This window comes from Typopeltis vanoorti, chromosome 18 (assembly GCF_054136105.1).
Source record: "Typopeltis vanoorti isolate ZY-2024b chromosome 18, IOZ_Tvanoo_1.0, whole genome shotgun sequence".
NCBI classification, from domain to species: Eukaryota; Metazoa; Arthropoda; class Arachnida; order Uropygi; family Thelyphonidae; genus Typopeltis; species Typopeltis vanoorti.
The window spans coordinates 94,495,953-94,514,141 of NC_143566.1; the positions used below are offsets into that span (position 1 = coordinate 94,495,953).

The following is an 18,189-nucleotide window of genomic DNA, read 5'->3' on the forward strand; positions in this document are numbered from 1 at the left end:
TTTAACATCTGTGTACTATATGTAGGACAATTAGTGTAATTAGAGACAACTCGAATGACAATGAAAAAAACAATCCACTCCGGCAGACTATGCTGCATGCATGTGTCAAACACAATAACTAATCACAGCCACTGATTTCTAAGTGCTATTGTCTCGATGCTCATCCTGTCTTGCCTTCTGGGTGATTTAAAACCACTGGACCCACTGCATGTCAGTTCAAAGGTGTATGTATGTATTTGCGACTGCACACCTGAGCTATTAACGTGAATGTTATGCAATGTTTGCACATCAAAAAGTGTCCTCTTCATGAAACTTTAGTGTACTGTGTTTAACTTTAGGAATCACGTGAAGCCAGGAAACAATTAGATGTCTTTGAGAGGAATAAATGCAAAAATATAATATTAGTGATATTGCTATTTCGTGGATGTGCACTGCACACTTAGCATACTGGGAATATTTGCCCCTGATATGTGTATATATATATATTTCCTCTTCCTCTTGAGGTATTGCATACGGTTCTCACATTTGGAGTGATTTCCCTATGAGCGTTCTAAAAATGCTCGACTGAGTACAGAAGAGAGTAATCAGGTTGATTAATGACTCACTTGCTAATTTGCTCTCCTCTCTTTCAGATGGATGTTCAGTTACTGCTGCATGAGGGTTGTTCGATAAGTCCATGCAAAAATGAAGAAAACAATTTTTTTGGGACAAACATTTTTTATTTTTCAACATAGACTCCTTTGAGGTTTATACACTTTAGTCCAACGATGCTCGAGTTTTTTTGATCCCATCCATATAGTATGATTTGTCCAACTCTTCAAAATAGGCAGTTGTTTCGACAATCACCTCATCGTTTGATGAAAATTTCTTTCCTGCCAGCCATTTTTTCATGTTTGGAATCAGATAGTAGTCCGAGGGAGCCAAATCTGGAGAGTAGGGGAGATCTGAAAGGGCTTTGTAGCGTAAATCGAACGACTTTGTGGTCACAATTGCATAAGAGTGAGCGAGTGTGTTGTCGTGGTGAAAAAGAATCTTCTTTTTTGCCAAGTGTGGTCAATTTTCCTTTATTTCATTATTTAAATGATCTAGCAAAGATGCATAATACACTCCGGTAATTGTTTTGTCCTTTTCCAAGAAGTCTATGAAGATTATGCCACGAACGAGCATCCCAGAAGACAGTGGCCATAATATTTCCTGCTGAAGGAACGGTTTTTGCTTTCTTTTGTGCAAATTCCCCACTTGCAACCCATTGTTTTGACTATTCCTTGGTCTCAGGCTGGTAGTCGTGAATTCCATGTTTCATCCAGAAGAACGACACAAAAGTTCCTCTGGATTCCATAGAAACAGTTCACACGTTGACGCTTTTGATCCACTGTGAGCAAATGTGGCACCCATCTTGTGGATAGTTTTCTCACATGTAAAATATTATGTATGCAATCATTTGAGATGCCCACAGCCTTAGCAATTTCACGCATCTTCACTCTTCTATCATCCATCACCCATGGATTTTTTCAATAATTTCTGGAGTAGTGACCTCAACAGGACATCCAGAACATTCAGCATCACTTTGAAAGTTACTAAACCATATATAAACTGTTCTAATCGAAGGTGCAGACTCACCATAATGTTTATCAAGCTTAGCTTTGGTTTCCTGATCCATTTTGCCTTTCAAAAAGAAATGTTTAATCACTACAGGAAATTCTTTCTCATCCATTTTTCACAAATCACGGTACTTGATCGACTCAAATGAATGCCAAACACAGAGTAATATATCTATCTGACTGAAACTTAGCGTGTGATCCTCCAACAGTTGCCAGCAACAAAATATAACCTCGATACATACTGGTGGCACCATCTCTTAAACTTTGCATGGACTTATTGAACAACCCTCATAAGTAGAAAAAGTATAGGTTTTTCTGCTGCATGTATGCGATTGATATAAAAAAGAAATAAATAAACATAACCACTTTGAACAGTTTAGTTCACTTTTTTCTTTTCTCTGTAATAATGGTGGATCTATGTAATATATGAAGTGAATTCACACAGCATTTATTGACAAAAATTATAATAAGCAAAAGTAATAAAAATCTTATAATTTCACTTATAGTTTAGTATTTTTTGGGTCAAATTACCTTTTTAAGAATTGCATAGCCATCTTTGCATTTAAAACATATTTTCTTTATGGCATAATGCGACTTATCAACTCTACTCTCCACCTATTGATCAAGAAATAAATTACAGATAATGAATCTTACATATCAGAAATACAATCAATAACAACTAAGCTATTAAAAAAAAAAGTTAAAACCTTTCTAAGCTAGAAATCGAGAAAAGAGTACTGCAGAAGATAATAAAGGTGACATAACCACCAAAGAAACAATATATGCAGGATGTCAAGTAATTACTTTGAAAAATTATTTAAGTAATAAATAACAGATAAGTGAAGAAAATATCCAGGATAAGGCATTTCCTTGGTAACTTTAATGTGCCCCATTCCAAATGCCCTCCTTTTTTTCCCCACTTGCCATGACCAAACTGGAAGAAATGCTGAAGTATTTACTCAGTGATCTAATGCAATTATGCACCTATCAAGCATGCCTCTCCACTCACTTAACATTCTTGATCTTTTCTTAACCAGTTCTGCTTCCAAGTATACTCTAAAGGTCACCTCACCTACTTAGTCAATCTCAACCTCTTGTCTTTCAAGGCATTATTAATGACCCAAGCAGGATTTTTATTTCACCTTTTCACATACATTTCCATTTTTCAGATCTTGATTGAGTTACAAAAATTATCCATGTTAGAATGAAGGGACCTTTACTGCCCATTCCATTCAAAATTTCCACCCAATATCTAAGATGTGATATTTCAAAGAATGCCAAAGCAGTCCAAGAAAAAAAAAAAAAAAACAGCACAGCACAGCACATCACATGTGGTTCAAGACAAAAACTCAAACTTCATTCTTAGCATACACTCTGATCTAAAACAAGTGCAAAACAAATCCAAACCTGACTATGAAAGAACATGTAGAAAATCTGCCACCTGCAGAAATAGCAATTGTGCCTTCTGTGCTTCTGTCTCTCTCTCTCATTCATATGGCATTACTGTAACATGATCATCTATTCCTTTTTTTTTTTACTCTTCTAAATAATGAACAGATGATCGTAACAAATCACTATAAAGTATACTTGAAAAGAAATGCGCATACTTTTGTGTACATTTGTTGTCAAGGAGAAAAATTATTATTCAAACTTTTATTTGCTGATCAAACAAGTCTTTACAAAGGGACTACTTACATGTAGAAGCAGCTATTTCACTGTCCCATAATGCTGTGTATTATGGAATAAATGTAGTAAAGCAACATTATACATTATAATACATATATTATTATACTTTCCATACTGCTAGGCATTATGAGAAATATCACTAAATATCAGACTTGCTTCTGCCTTCAATTAGTGACAAAAAATAATTCTTAAAATTATGAGTGATCTTGCAAACAAAGCACTCTAACCGTGAATCATTCTAGGATCTGTGCCACTGTGTCAAACTCTGGCTCCAGTTGTCTGTGAAAATTACTCTCAAGATGAACTCTCTTACCAGCTGGAACCAGGCCAGTAGAGATACTGAAAGCAGATTCAAGGGATATTTCCCATGAGCATAGCATTGTTTTTTTTTCAGGGAAAAGAATTAAATGATTCTCAACAGGAAATTATATTCTTGTATTCATCCTTATTTCAATATGAGCAAGCAAAAGCAAAATTTTATCACGCTTGCGTGAAACAAGTTTTGGAAATATCTTCCAAAATAAATTCCAAAAAAGAATCAAAGTTGTATCTAGTGTTGACTGGGTTAGATAAGGCTGTGGGAATAAATGGCATATTACTATATATATTTAAGGAATACACAACAGTTAGTTATGCCCTTGACCTGGTTATTTAATGAAAGTCTTAGAGTGGGTAAGGTTTCTAAGGAGTAGAAAGAAGGCAAAATAATAACACTCCACAAGCATGATTCTAGGACAGAAGTTTCCAATTATAAACCAGTATGTATAATTGCAGCTGTAGTCAAGGTGTTGGAGACATTGGTTAGAAACAGAATACAAGATTGAGTTGATGGGCATAGTATTCTTTATGATGTCAGCATGAATTTGCAAACAGTAGGTCTTGTTTTAGCAATTTACTTGTATTTAATGATAAGGTAAGAAATGTGTTGGATAAGGGAGAATCATATACTGTAGAGTGATATTCTTGTGTAAAAGCATTTGATAGATTACCACATAAGTTGGTGTATACAAGCTACAGAAAATGGGATAAATAGTATGAGGGTGTGTGCTGAAAAGTTGTGAGATCACCATGAAGGAATTGAGGTAGACCATGTAACTTAAACATTATTCTATGTATTTCCCACGAAGTGTCATACACTTGTTATAATGCTGCTGCATCATTTGCAATTCTCTGAGATAAAAGTATTTCCCTTATTGCACAAACCAGTCCTCAGCTGCAGATATGACTTCATCATCTGTGGTAAATTTTGTTCCTTTTAAATGTTTCTTTACATTTGGGAATAGGAAATAGTCAGATGGGGACAGGTCTGGTGAATAGGGTGAGTGAGGCAAAGATTGAAAGCCCAAGTTGTGTATTGTCTGTTCCATTTCGTGAGCAGTGTGAGCAGGTGCATTGCCCTACAAAAGCAACACACCTCTGATCAATTTCACATGCTGTTTTATCTTCAGTGCTTCCTTCAATTCCTTCAGAGCTGTTGAATAAACTGCTGCTGTAACAGTTTCACCTTTTTTGAGGTAGCTGGTAAAGGTTACACCATCCATATTCCAAAAAACAATGGCAAGAATCTGACCTACTGACTTTTGGGTTTGCAACTTCTTGCCAATATGAGCAAAAAAAAAATTGCACCTGATTTCTCAAAATGATCCAAAATCCTTTGAGATGACAGCACACATTCTCTCTCTTTTGGTCAGCATTCAAATATTTGGAGATCTGTAAGCTTCTACATGTCCAGATGTTGGTGGATAATGACCCCAATTCATTCCCTGGATATCCTCAGACTCTTTGCAATCAACTGTTGAATATTCTGGGGCACAGTCCCCTAAAGTCTCACACAAAGTCTGGTGAATCTCAGTTACAGAATTTATTGCAGCACAAAAAACACGATGACAGCATGCATCTCTGGGTCTTCAAATTTCTTTAAAACCTCTGACATGTCTTCTTATATATCCTAAAAGAAAAAGAACAAATTATTACAATTTGATGAAACATGGGGTTAAAGGGTTTTAAGATATGTTCTTTCTTTCTTGTGGTTATATCAGTTGTTTGAATATCATTTTTGTTCTAGGTGTTTATCAGAACTTTTCAGTCCCCCCCCTCATATATTGGTTAAATGTGATTGGCTCACTGGATGATACCAGCAAGTTGTGTATGATGGAACAGTGTCTCAAAAAAAGTAAGGTAACCAGTGGCATGCCCCCAGGGTTCTGTCCTTGGGCCCCTAATGTTTAACTTGTTTGTAAATGATATATTATATGGACTGACTGGGGATCTTCAGTTGTTTGCTGATGATGCAAAGTTGAGGAGAATTATAAGTAGCACTGCTGATGTTAATTCCCTTCACAAAGATTTGAGTAGACTTTTTCACTTGGATATAGGAGTGGGGTTGTAGTCTTAATATTAATAAGTGCAAGGTGCTGCATTTTGGAGTGCAGAAATATAAGACTCTACTATATTGATGGCACTGTACTACAGGAAGTGGATGAGATTCGAGATTTGGGCGTGATGATTGACAGCAGAGTGAAGTTTAGAGAGTATATTGTAAGTGTTGCAGACTGCACATCAGTGCCCCTAGGATATGAAGTATGCTGACATGAAGAGATAAGGAAGTAGTTGTGGCACTGTATAAAGCACTGGTCAGACCACACTTGGTAAGGTAAGAAGTGACTAAGACAATATATCAGGACTCTGGAACGTTGGCAATGGAGAGATGGTAAAGGAATGTGGATTGCAGAATTTGGTGGATAGGAGGAAAAGAAGTGATATGATAGAGATGTTTAGATTTATGAGGAGATTTTATCTGATTGATTCTGAGGGGATTATAAAAAGAGTAGAAGGAAAGAGGGGAATAACAGACACCAACCCTGAAAGTTATGTAAGAGTGTGGTGAAGAAAGGTGTGAGGAGTAGATATTTTACATGGAGAACTTTGAGTTAATGGAAGCCATTACTGGAATATGTTGTTAATATAGGGAGTGTTAAGGATTAAGATTTAGTATGATAAATATGATGTCAGTTGAATGAACCTCCCATGACTCATCATATAATAATAATAATAAAGAAATGCCATTTTTTCATTAATTAATGATTAAAAATTGACAGTATAGTTTAAATATTATCTGTAATGATTTTAAACTAATTATAAAAGAAATGCAAGCTGAATATCATACTGATCATATGTTGTATTCATTTTTGTTACTGATAGATCAAAAATGATATCTCCATCTATCCATAACACAACTTCAAAAATTCAACCAAAAAATTATTCATTCATTTCTTCTGTCTATTCTAGAGAACAAAAGAGCAGAATAATCCATCAGTTATATAAATATTGTTTTTTTTCCCTTTTTTCAAGCTGCCTTGAGTAATTATATTATTATTTTATTTATTATTAAGAGAAAATGCATGAGGAAAATGCAAGGACTCTCAGAGGAGATGGGCAGCCTTCTGAGGGGATGGTGCAGAACATCAGTAGAGTCGAAGTGACGGAGGCCATGAAGAGGATGAGGAATGGAAAATCAGTGGGCCCCGACAGAATTCCAGTGGAGGCATGGAAGGCACTGGGGGAAGAGGGAATTGACCTGCTGTGGGACCTGTTCATGAAAGTTTGCCAACAGGAAAATATATCCGAGGAATGGAGGGAGAGTACTCTTGTCCCCATCTACAAGGGTAAAGGGGATGCACAAGACTGTAAAAATTACAGAGGAATAAAGTTGATGTCCCACACAATGAAGATCCTAGAAAGGGTTCTTGATGGTAGATTGAGGAAGGAGGTGGAGATTGCAAAGGAACAATTTGGATTCATGACTGGTAGATCAACAACAGATGCTATCTTTGGGTTACGGCAGATGATGGAAAAATATCGAGAGAAACAAAGGGAGCTACATCTGGTATTCATTGATCTGGAGAAAGCATACGATAGAGTGCCAAGGCAAGAAGTCTGGAGGTGTCTGAGGGAGAAGAAGGTGCCGGAGAAATATGTCAGGTTGGTGCGGGAAATGTATAGAAATGTGAAGACAAGTGTTCGGACCTGTTTGGGACAGACAGAAAGTTTTCAAGTAACAGTTGGCTTGCATCAAGGGTCAGCATTAAGTCCATTTCTGTTTAATATTGTGATGGAGGTGGTAACAGAGGAGGTGAGAGAAGATGCGCCTTGGACAATGTTGTACGCAGATGACATCTTGTTGTGTGTAGATTCAAGAGAAGAAGCAGGAACTAAACTGGAAAGATGGAGAAAAGTACTGGAAGAGAGAGGTATGAGACTGAGCAGAAGACAGAGTATATGTGTTGCGCAGTCGGCGGCGGCCAGGAGAGAGATCTGGAGCTGGAAGGAAATGTCACCAGGAAGGTGAGAGACTTTAGATACTTAGGTTCAACAGTGGAAGAAGATGGAGGAGCTGAGAAGGAAGTGGGATGCAGGATACAAGCGGGTTGGAGGAACTGGAGGGAGATGGCTGGAGTGTTATGCGATAAGAGGGTGCCGATCAATCTGAAAGGCAAAATTTATAGGACAGTAGTGAGGCCAGCTATGACATATGCTATAGAAACTGTAGCCCTGAGGAAAAATAACATCAGCAGGATGGAAGTAGCAGAGATGAGAATGCTTAGGTGGATGTGCGGTGTGACCAGAAAGGATCGTCTGAGAAATGACTATGTCAGGGGAACAGTAAAAGTTACGAACTTAGGAGCAAAAATACAGGAGGCAAGGTTGAGATGGTTTGGTCATGTGATGAGGAGGGAGGACGAATATGTGGGAAGAAGGGTCATGCAGATGGATGTGCAAGGAAGGCGGAAGCGTGGGCGGCCAAAGAAGAGATGGAGGGAGCTGGTAGAAGAGGACTTGAAGATGAAGAACTTGGATGTGGTGACAGCCCAAGACAGGAAGGTGTGGAGGAGACTCATTACAAACAGTGACCCCACTTCAGTGGGAGAAGCTGCAGAAGAAGAAGAAGAAGAGTAAGAGAAAAGCCCTCCAGAGAGTCAGATACTTATCAAGGTAGGCCACATATTAACCAGCTGTCATACCTTTTGTTGAATTAATTCTAACTCATTCACACTATTTGCACTCATAACCTCCAAAGGCAATGTCTGCAGTCCACAAACATTACGCATAAGAAAATCTAGCTCTGATCTTTCTTCACTGCATTCATTCTCAACTTCCATGAATGTCCTCTCGTCCTCTGCCCACCCTTCAAAAAATGAAAAATTTCATCTGGTATCATGTATGTCCCTTTCACAAGTTTCAGAGTCTCACCCATAACACCCTCTTTCTCCTATTCTAGTGTCTGCAGTCCACAAACATTATACATAATAAGAAGTCGAATTCTTATACTCTAAAGTATACAGTTAAATGCTTCAATTTGGCATAAGTAAAATATTGAAATGGAGAATGTTGCAGATCCATCTGTATTTTGTAGTCAAACTAAAACTTAAGTTTTAAAATTTATCTGGGAGCACATGAGAATAAAACCTTCATCAGAGTTGTCTTGGTTTGCACTACTTAAAAGACATGGCAATGCTCATATATTAGGCCTTTTATTAGTGCTTAGATTAGGTTTCACTGGTCTGACAGATGTTTTGAACTGAAAACAGTTTTTGTCTGGTTTCTGGTGAAAACTTGGTTGTCACCAGAGACCAGGCAAAAACTTTAAGAGGACAAAAGCCCTCTGTTCAAAAGCAGAGCATTAATAAAATAAATCTAAGCACTAATAAAAGGTAAATATATAGGTTCCTGAGCAGAGTCCACGAGTTAGTTTGTACATGAGCAACTGAGAAATTTTTGAAACTTTATATTAGAGACTTTCAAGTAACATGACTTTCCTCAAGTTGGTTACCAACCAAAATGAAGTAAGTGTGGTGGTGGTGGAGTTGCCATCTTTTAGAAAAAGAAGATTCTGCATAGATCGTATGTTCAGCCTCAAACTGCTAACTGAGAAAAGAAGAGAATTAAACTTAAAAACTTATTTAATCACACCCTCCTTACACAGCTTCCAGGGATGGCCTTGTTTTTTACCTGTCTCCAGATATTCTATGAAAAATCTCATCCACATTAATCTGTTAATTAATGTCTCTATCATGTCCTCCCTCTTCCTTCTATCCATTAGGCTCTGAAATTTGCATTCTCTCAATGAATTCACTGACTTAGTGAATCATCTCTGAACCTTTCCAACAACTTATCATCCTTTTGTAAACCTGGCAACCAAATCTGTGCACAGTAATACATATGCAATGTGATCAAAGACTTAAACATTGGAATCACAACATCCTTACTTCTGCATGTCCATGTTCTCCACATCATTCCCATTATCCACAGTGTTGTCCTCACAATTTTAGCAAAATTGTCCACAACATTTCAAGTTCCGATCCACCATCACTCCCAGATCTTTCATCTCCTCTAAGATATCCCCACCAATCCTATATTCTGCATCCCAAATTTTACACTTTACTACATTGAACTGAAATCCCCACACACTTGCCCATTCAGAAAGTATTTTCTCTTGCAAGGCTACAACATCTGCTCTACTTATCATCATCTGTAAACAACTGTATATCACCATTTAAGTACCTTCCAATGTCATTTATATACTAATTAAACAACAAAGGCCTCAAAAACAGACCCCTGTGGCACACTACTAGTGACTTTCCTCTTCTGATATATCACTTCCCCATACACAACCTGCTGTAAATTAAAGATTCCAAGAAATTATATTCTTGGTTTAATCCTTTATCCAAGTACAAGCAAATAAAAAATTGTGCTTGAAGTAACATCACGATTGGGCTACTTGTACATAGAGGATAAGCAAATAAAAATTTGTGCCACTTACACTTGGATAAAGGATTAAACCAAGGAATATAATTTCTTGGAATCTTTAATTTATAGTATAACCAAGTGAAAAAAACTTCAAACATCTTTCTCTAATTCAGAGTATTTTAATAATGTGTGACAACTCTTGACTATTTGTATATGGAAATATGACTTCTGCATTACTTCAACTTTTGAATCACTTCTGGGTCTGGCTCCCACTGATGAGATGTCAATAAAGGTTAAAACCAGTCTGGGTAGTGGCCTTTTCCATAATGCATAGCATTATACATGTTTGTAAGGATATGGGCATTACATTATGGGATACTAAGGTAATTAATGTGAAGTCATTAGCCTCTATATACAAGTTGGATAAAGGATTAAACCAAGAATATAATTTCTTGGCATCTTCAATTTATAGTATAACCAAGTGAAAAACTTCAAACAACCTGTATCAGACATCCAATCTCCAATCCAATACACTAATCTACTATTTGACCACATCTGTTTCAATTTAACTACTAGCTTGTCATGTGGCAATTTATCAAAATCCTTTGCAAAATCTAAATATACCACTGTATATGCATTTCCCCCTTGTCCAATGCATTCGTCACCTTGTTATATTAAGTAAGCAGATCACTAAAGCATGATCTTCATTTATATTGGAGACTTTCAAGTAATATCACTTTCCTTAAGTTGGTTACCAACAAAAATGAGGTAAGTCTGGTGGTTGGGGTGCCACCTTCAGAAAAGGAAGATTCTCCATAGATCATTACATTCATCATTATCATATTATTCTTATGTAATATTATATTCTGTAATATATATTATATATTACATATATTACATAATCTAATTTTAGTACAATGTCCAAGGACAAGAAATTAAAGTGAAAATGTCATAATTGTAATAACACTTCTCAAACAAATGACATTAAAGCTACAACTAGACTAAATACTAGCAACAACGGTTTAACTAAACTTTTAAACCAAGATAAAGGATAAGTAGATTCAGATATGAGGGTTTTCCTAAGAAACTTCAGGAATCAGATATTAAAAGATCTAAATGCCATTAAAGTAGAAATTAAAGGAGATAACTCTATAATAAGAAGGAAATTAGAAGAATATTAAAAGATCTAAATGCCATTAAAGTAGAAATTAAAGGAGATAACTCTATAATAAGAAGGAAATTAGAAGAATTATTAATTATTTAATTATTTGCTGGAGTACAGCTTTGCATGCATTTAGGATTTCAAGAATAAAGCTGAAAGAAATGAAAACAAGGAGTAATCTAGTAAAAACACAGAAGTAACAAATAAAAATAAATTATTGAAGGTACACTGAAAAAAATGAAGGCACAAATGAACAAACTGAAAAGAGAAATCACTAAAATTCAGCAGTGCTCCAGGTTGAACAATACTGAAATAAATGGTTTACCAAATGCTCATAATGAAAGGAAGACATCAAGTAGGCCTACAGAATACTCACCAGCAAGAAAACAGATAGCAAGCCCGTTGTCATCCAATTAGTGAAAAAAAAATTGTTAAACATAAATGGAATGCAGAGGCAAGAAAACTAAAGATTACAGCCCAACAGTCTGATGAAAGTTAAAGTCAGTGCCTGTCTATATAAATGACCACCTGACCAAACTTAATATGCAACTTCTTTATCAAGCAAAACAAAAAGAGCATGTGGTGAAGTTAAGTATGTGTAGGTAAGAGAAAGTAAACTATTCATGAGAAAGGACGCCAACACAAAAGTATACGGATAAAATCACCTGACAACCTCAATGCTACCTGTGAACAACTGAAACAATGCTGGTTCATTTGGGCCAGCATCTTTTTTACAGTTGACAGTCACACCAAGATCTAGGTCAGCATTTCTCAACCTTTCTAAGCCCAAGGACCAGTAAAATGTCTAAAGCAATTCTATGGACCACTAGGTTATTTAATTTTTTTTTTAAATGTATGTGGAGATTACCAGTAGTGAGCTATGGAAATTTTAACAAAGGGCTCGCATCGTCGAGCAAAAAAAGGGCCTAACTTAGTCTTTATAATACAGTGATACCCCGAAGTTACACGGTAGGTGGGAACAACGAAAAGCATGTAAGTCGAATTCACATAACTCGGGGTATAATTCTGCATGCAATTTATATATACAAACAATTGGGATTTTTTAAGAAATATACAGTAATCATAATTGTAATTGTTCGTACATAAAAAAAAGAAAGTTATTTCGATGTGGATGGTTTCATAAAATCTAATAGATTCGTCTGACGGCATAATGTCTTTTTCTTGTCACGCAAAATTTCTTCATAGCAAGCCAGTGATTTTTTTATTCCTTGCCTTATGGCTACAATTCATTCCTTGTTAGAATCTATGTCCTCCAAAATCTGTAAACCTTTCTTAATTAAGCTGAGACCTTCTGTTAATTTTGCAATTGTCATTTGCTTTTCTGGTAAAACTGGATCCGAGGTTTCGGTCTCTTCAGTACCGTTTTGCTTACGCATCTCTACGAGCTCGTTGATTGTAAGCTCCTTGTTATGCGAGGCTACAGCTCGCTGACATTTTCACTGTCGACTTCTAAATCTAATTGCCTGGCAAGCTTCTATTGCCTCAGCAACTTGATCAGTTTCTGGCAACATTTCCGTTTCGCATTTAAAAATGGATGGACAAAGTTTTTTCCAGGCACCATTCAAGGTTTTTTGGGAAATTTCATCCCAAGAATCTCTGATAATCCTTACAGCATCTAAAAAATTGAACTGTTTCCAAAACTCTTTAACAGACAGTTGCTCATTTTGCTTCATAGCTTCATTCAGACTTGCAAACGAACGCCGTGTGTAGTACTCTTTGAATGTTTTGATAACTCCTTGGTCCCTCGGTTGAAGTAAGCTGGTTGTATTTGGAGGCAAGAAAACAACTTTTACACGTGGATCAAAATCAATTAAAGTTGCAGGAGAGTGACCAGGTGCATTATCAATAATGAGCATAACTTTAAATGGAATTTTTTTAAACTGGCAATAACGTTCAACTTCAGATATGAAGTGGTGACTAAACCAGTCTTCAAAAATAGAAGCTGTCACCCAAGCTTTAGAATTTGACTTCCAAATCACTGGCAAGCCAGCTTTAGATTTTTTTTTTTCAGAGCTCTTGGATTTTCAGAGTGATAAATTAAGAGAGGTTTTAACTTGCAATCACCAGCTGCATTTCCACCAAGCATTACTGTCAACCGGTCTTTGGAAGCCTTAAAGCCAGGAAACGTTTTTTCTTCATGTGCGATGAAAGTTCTCTTAGGCATCTTTTTCCAGAACAAGCCGGTCTCGTCTACATTAAATATGGTTTGACTGCTATAGCTACCTTCCTCGATGATAGCCTTAGTGTCTCAGGAAAAGCAGACGAAGCCTCTTCATCAGTGCTTGCCACCTCTCCACGATGCTGTGCCAGTTACAGCGATTTTTAAATCGGTTGAACCAACCATTACTGGCCACGAAATTTTCTTCTTTGGCTGCTTCTCCAGCTTCTACTTTTAGCCTCTCAAAAATCAGCTTGGCTTGGCTACATATCGTCATTTAATCAACTGGGCAATTTTTTACTCTCACTTGATTATCACACCATAATTTAAGCATCGTTTCTATCTCACCAATAATCCCATGACGTTTACGAATTATGCTTGAATTCAATGATTGGGCATTTTTCACAGCAGCGAGAATGCTTTCTTTATCTTTCATGATTTTTCTTACTGTGGATTCCTGTAAATCGAACTTCTTTGATAGCTCACAAATTTTCATTCTGCCTTCAAAATCCTTAATAATGTTGAGTTTTGTTTCCAAAGTCAATGTTTTTCTTTTCTTGCTAGCTGTAGAAGAATCAGACTTGCTTCTTTTGGATGACATTATTATTTTTTATGTGATTTTGTAGACTATAAAAATCATGTATGAATGGAGACCACGCGAAACACATCAGTGCTTGTTCACAGCATGTGTGACACTGGCGAATGCGGCCGGCGCGGAAAGATACGACTAGTGGTGAGGCGTCACGGGAATATGTACATATAAGAAACCGCGTAACTCCAGATTCGCGTAAGTCGGTTATTACTGTACTTATGTTGTGACTTTGTAGAGCTTCTGACAGATATGATAATTCCTGTAGGATATCAATCATTAATGCTAGATCTTTTAAAAATTCCAAATTGAGAATTGATTTAAAAAGCCTTTACATTTATCGTTCGATGCAAAATGCTTGCATAAAGCTGGGTAATTTCTTCACACAGCAAGAGCTGTTCGTTAACTGTAAGCTGCATTGTGGTCCAAATACACGGCCAATCTTTAAAATTTCGATACCAAGGTCTTTTGCAATCATATTTAATTCTCGTTGATTTTTTGGTGATTGATGATAAAAAGCATATAATTTATCCATAAATATTTCAAAATGATTTATTTGTTTAATGTTTTTTATTGAATTGTCTAATGTTAAGTGTAAATGATGAGCGCAATGCCAAATCAAATGTTGGGAAATTTTTGTAGAAGTTTGATTGCAACACCTGATTTGTTTCTTAACATTACACTAGCTCCATCAGAACAAAATGCAATGACATGATTTTTTATATAGTTATCAGAAAATCCATATGAATTTAAAGTAACAATTATAGTAGCATGTATACATTCCGCGGTGATATTTTCTAGTTCTACAAGATTATTAAACAAGACGAACAAGGGGCTCGCAAATGTGAGAAAAAATTAACAAAGGGCTCGTGCAAGCCCCTTATAGCTCACCACTGGGGATTACCGACATTTACATATACATTTTCAAAATATACATATTACATATTTACATACAACATTTACATATACATAAACATTTACAAATACATATGGAAAGATAATTAAATTGGAAGTAAACAATGAAAAGTGTATCATCACTGAACAAAGTTTTAATTTTTATTAAACAAATAAAGGTATTAACTTCCGATTTGCTGTGGGCAAATGAATGGGAATGTCAGCGCATCTCGCTGACATCCCCATTCGTCTGTCCACAGCAACTTTTATATTTTATATCATCCCCATTCATCTGCCCACACTCGTTAAGCTCACTCCACAACATTTTTAGTGCTGTTGACACCATGGGCAAATGAATGAGGAATGTCAGTGCTATCCCGCTGATACCTTCATTTATCTACCCAAAGCAACTTTTATATTTTATATATTTAATAGAGCCTGTGTAGCTCAGTGGATGTGGCATTTGCATACCACGGTGCTTGACCGCACGAAGGAAGACTTCTTGGTTTCGAATCTAGTCAGTGACTAGAAGAAATTTTTCTAAGCCTTTTTTCGACCGGTTCCAGAGTTAGTCGATCTCTGGCATGGGCAAGCAGGTTCTTTCTCCCAGAAACTCTGGTTTTTCATCCCATAAACTCAAGAAAATCAACTGTAGAACCCACATTATTTCAGACATTAAATAAGAGTGTTAGGGACCACGAGATGGCGGTCTTGTGGCGGCACTTGTTGAGAAGTTTCTCTTCACTGCATGCTGCTTAATTAGTGAGAGCCTTGGGCCAGCTATCGCTGATTGGGTACCAGTGGAGATTGACTCAGGCTCCAAAAGTTAGATAGGGCTAAACAGCCTCGTCTACTCCCTATATACGGGAATAAAAAGGCGTTAGCTGATTTTTTTTTATATGTTATCCCCATTCATCTGCCCATACTCGTGAAGCTAGCCCACAACAACTTTTATCTTCACGCACTCTCTGATTCGACCTGTGACATGTAAACTGTTCCATTCACTAAGTGCGTTGTGAGATGAGGGAAAAATGTTTTTATCTTACTCCATTCATCATAATACTGAATATGAACTTGACATCCATGGATTCAATCATGGATGACATTCCTTGTCCTGTCCAAACCATCCCCTGCATATTCCCAAAAATTTCACTCAGTACATCCCAAAGCTATTAATTCCCCCCCCCCCCTACACACACACACACACACACACACACACACACACACACACACACACACACACACACACACACACACACACACACACACACACACACACACACACTTCCGGCTGATACGAATCGCCTTATTTCCCTGACAAGTTTTCCATGACCAGCAAAAAAATTTAAGACATCCTGTTATGTGAGGTCATTCCAGATATCTATAAACAGTCCAACCCACGATGTCAGTCGCAAAGTGCCATCCACGTGGTCGGGCGCATTTTCCTGCCAGCAATCATATGCCATATGCATGTGAATTGTACTAATCATGTTATGATGGTGGTTTTAATTATATCCATCCAGTTTTATTCAGGTGGCACAACAGTGGTCATCGTAAATCTGGCAGATTCATTAATCGTGTGGTGGTTTTATTTATATCCGTCCTGAGTGCTGCTTGTATTCGTTACATTGTGATGTGCGTTTCTGTACGATCCATGACCGTATAGATGTTGTTGTCTGCATGTGACGGATTCAGTATGCTCGGCTGCATATTCCCGCAAGTGACCATACGAGATACAGAACTTCTCTAAATGGTACGCAGGCAGCTATCCTCCTCGCCAGCAGAGTGAGCCTCACAGTGACGTCACTTTGCATAACTGCCGTTTCATCCCCAATTTTGGAAATGGATTAATTCCAAAGCCAGTAACGAGAATAATTGGAAACTCTAGTCCAAATAAATAATATGATATAATTATGGTACAACTTACTTTTAATGAGATGGTTAAGCTTCTCGGCCTTTGCAGAGTTGCTGGATATCTGGCTCAATATTGGTCAACTTCAGCCAAAGATAGGCACGCACGCACACACACACACACACACAACAACAATTTCTGTATTTTGTTTTTATTTGAAGGAGCGATTAAAATCTTTTCTCACAAAGATAGGTTGAAAAACTGCATGACGATTTTCAGTGCTTATTCAGATAATTCGGGAAATTCACTTCTCATTGAAGGTGAGATCCAGAATCGAGCCAAACCAAGATCACAGAATTGCATTTTAAGCCCACTGTCAATTAAAAGCTCAATTAACTGTTCTTTTTTCGATAACAAAAAGTTGTTCTCGTGACGCCTGAAATAGATCTCAAACCCACAGAAATTTCTTATAAAAGTTATTCGGAAAATATGTTTCAAAATTCTGTTTCAGAGTTTTGAGGAGTCACAAACCCTTTCCAGAAACTCAGAATCAACAGAAAGATCATTTTCCACTAAAAAGGATTCCAATGTTGGAAAAGGTGTAAATTATCTCTTTTACATAACTAATGCACAACACTGTTTTTTTTCTCGAATGCCTTTATTTTGTTGTAGGCATCAAGAACAATTAAAGCATTTCCCTGATGGGAGAGATTTAGTTCATTTAATTTTGAAAATAATGTCTGAAAGATAGTGTTGATAATCATGCTTCGTCAACAAGAAGTGATGCAAAATTAGAATTATGTTCATTTACAAACAATAAAACTTCATGCCTTAACTGAAATAAGCTTGTTAGTACTTTGCCCATGGAAATCCAGCAAATTTCAGAATGAAGCAAAAGTTGTATATATATTCACAGACCATTTCATTGCAGAATACTGAAAATAACCTGTTATTTAGCAGTCAAACCTTAATAAAATTAACTAGCTTTACAGTGTTGTATAGAACAGTTTTAAATTTTAGTGGCATTCCTTTGGAGGCCAACCTTTCCCTATGTATGAAACAATATACCCGATTCATATCCAGAGCCACTTCCTTGACCATAGAAACAACCCCCAACTATGCCTGCCTGTAAGGGATACCAGCTCCATCCGAACAGAAGCGCATGTATTTTTCTCACTGGATCCCTTTGTGTATTATGTAATTATTGAGAGTGTGAAATATTTCTTCTCCAGTTGTTCGGGATGACAAAGTCCTACAAAACAGAATATTGTCATGAATGTTGTTATCATGCGTAGTTATCATCTTACGTAGCATATTAACTGTGCATTATCTGTAACATCAGTAGTCTTGTCTATTTGTAATGCATAATAACAGCTCTTCTTAACTCTTTCGATTAACTGAGATTCTATGTCACCTGACAAATCATTAATTCTGCGACCTGCAGTGTCATTGAAAGAAGAGTCAAATCAACATCTTTTA

The 18,189-nt window shown here is 36.8% G+C and overlaps 1 protein-coding gene across 2 annotated transcripts in view; it reads right to left on the minus strand.

Moving 5' to 3' along the window:
• The window catches only part of LOC150096953 (eukaryotic translation initiation factor 2-alpha kinase 1-like), a 261,883-nt gene that overhangs the window by 120,510 nt on the left and 123,184 nt on the right, over positions 1 to 18,189 (minus strand). For both annotated transcript variants that reach the window (XM_090408147.1, XM_090408148.1), the window contains exon 9: positions 2,133 to 2,216. In XM_090408147.1, the coding sequence (XP_090264273.1) occupies positions 2,133 to 2,216 (84 nt within the window). The remainder of the gene's footprint in view (positions 1 to 2,132; positions 2,217 to 18,189) is intronic.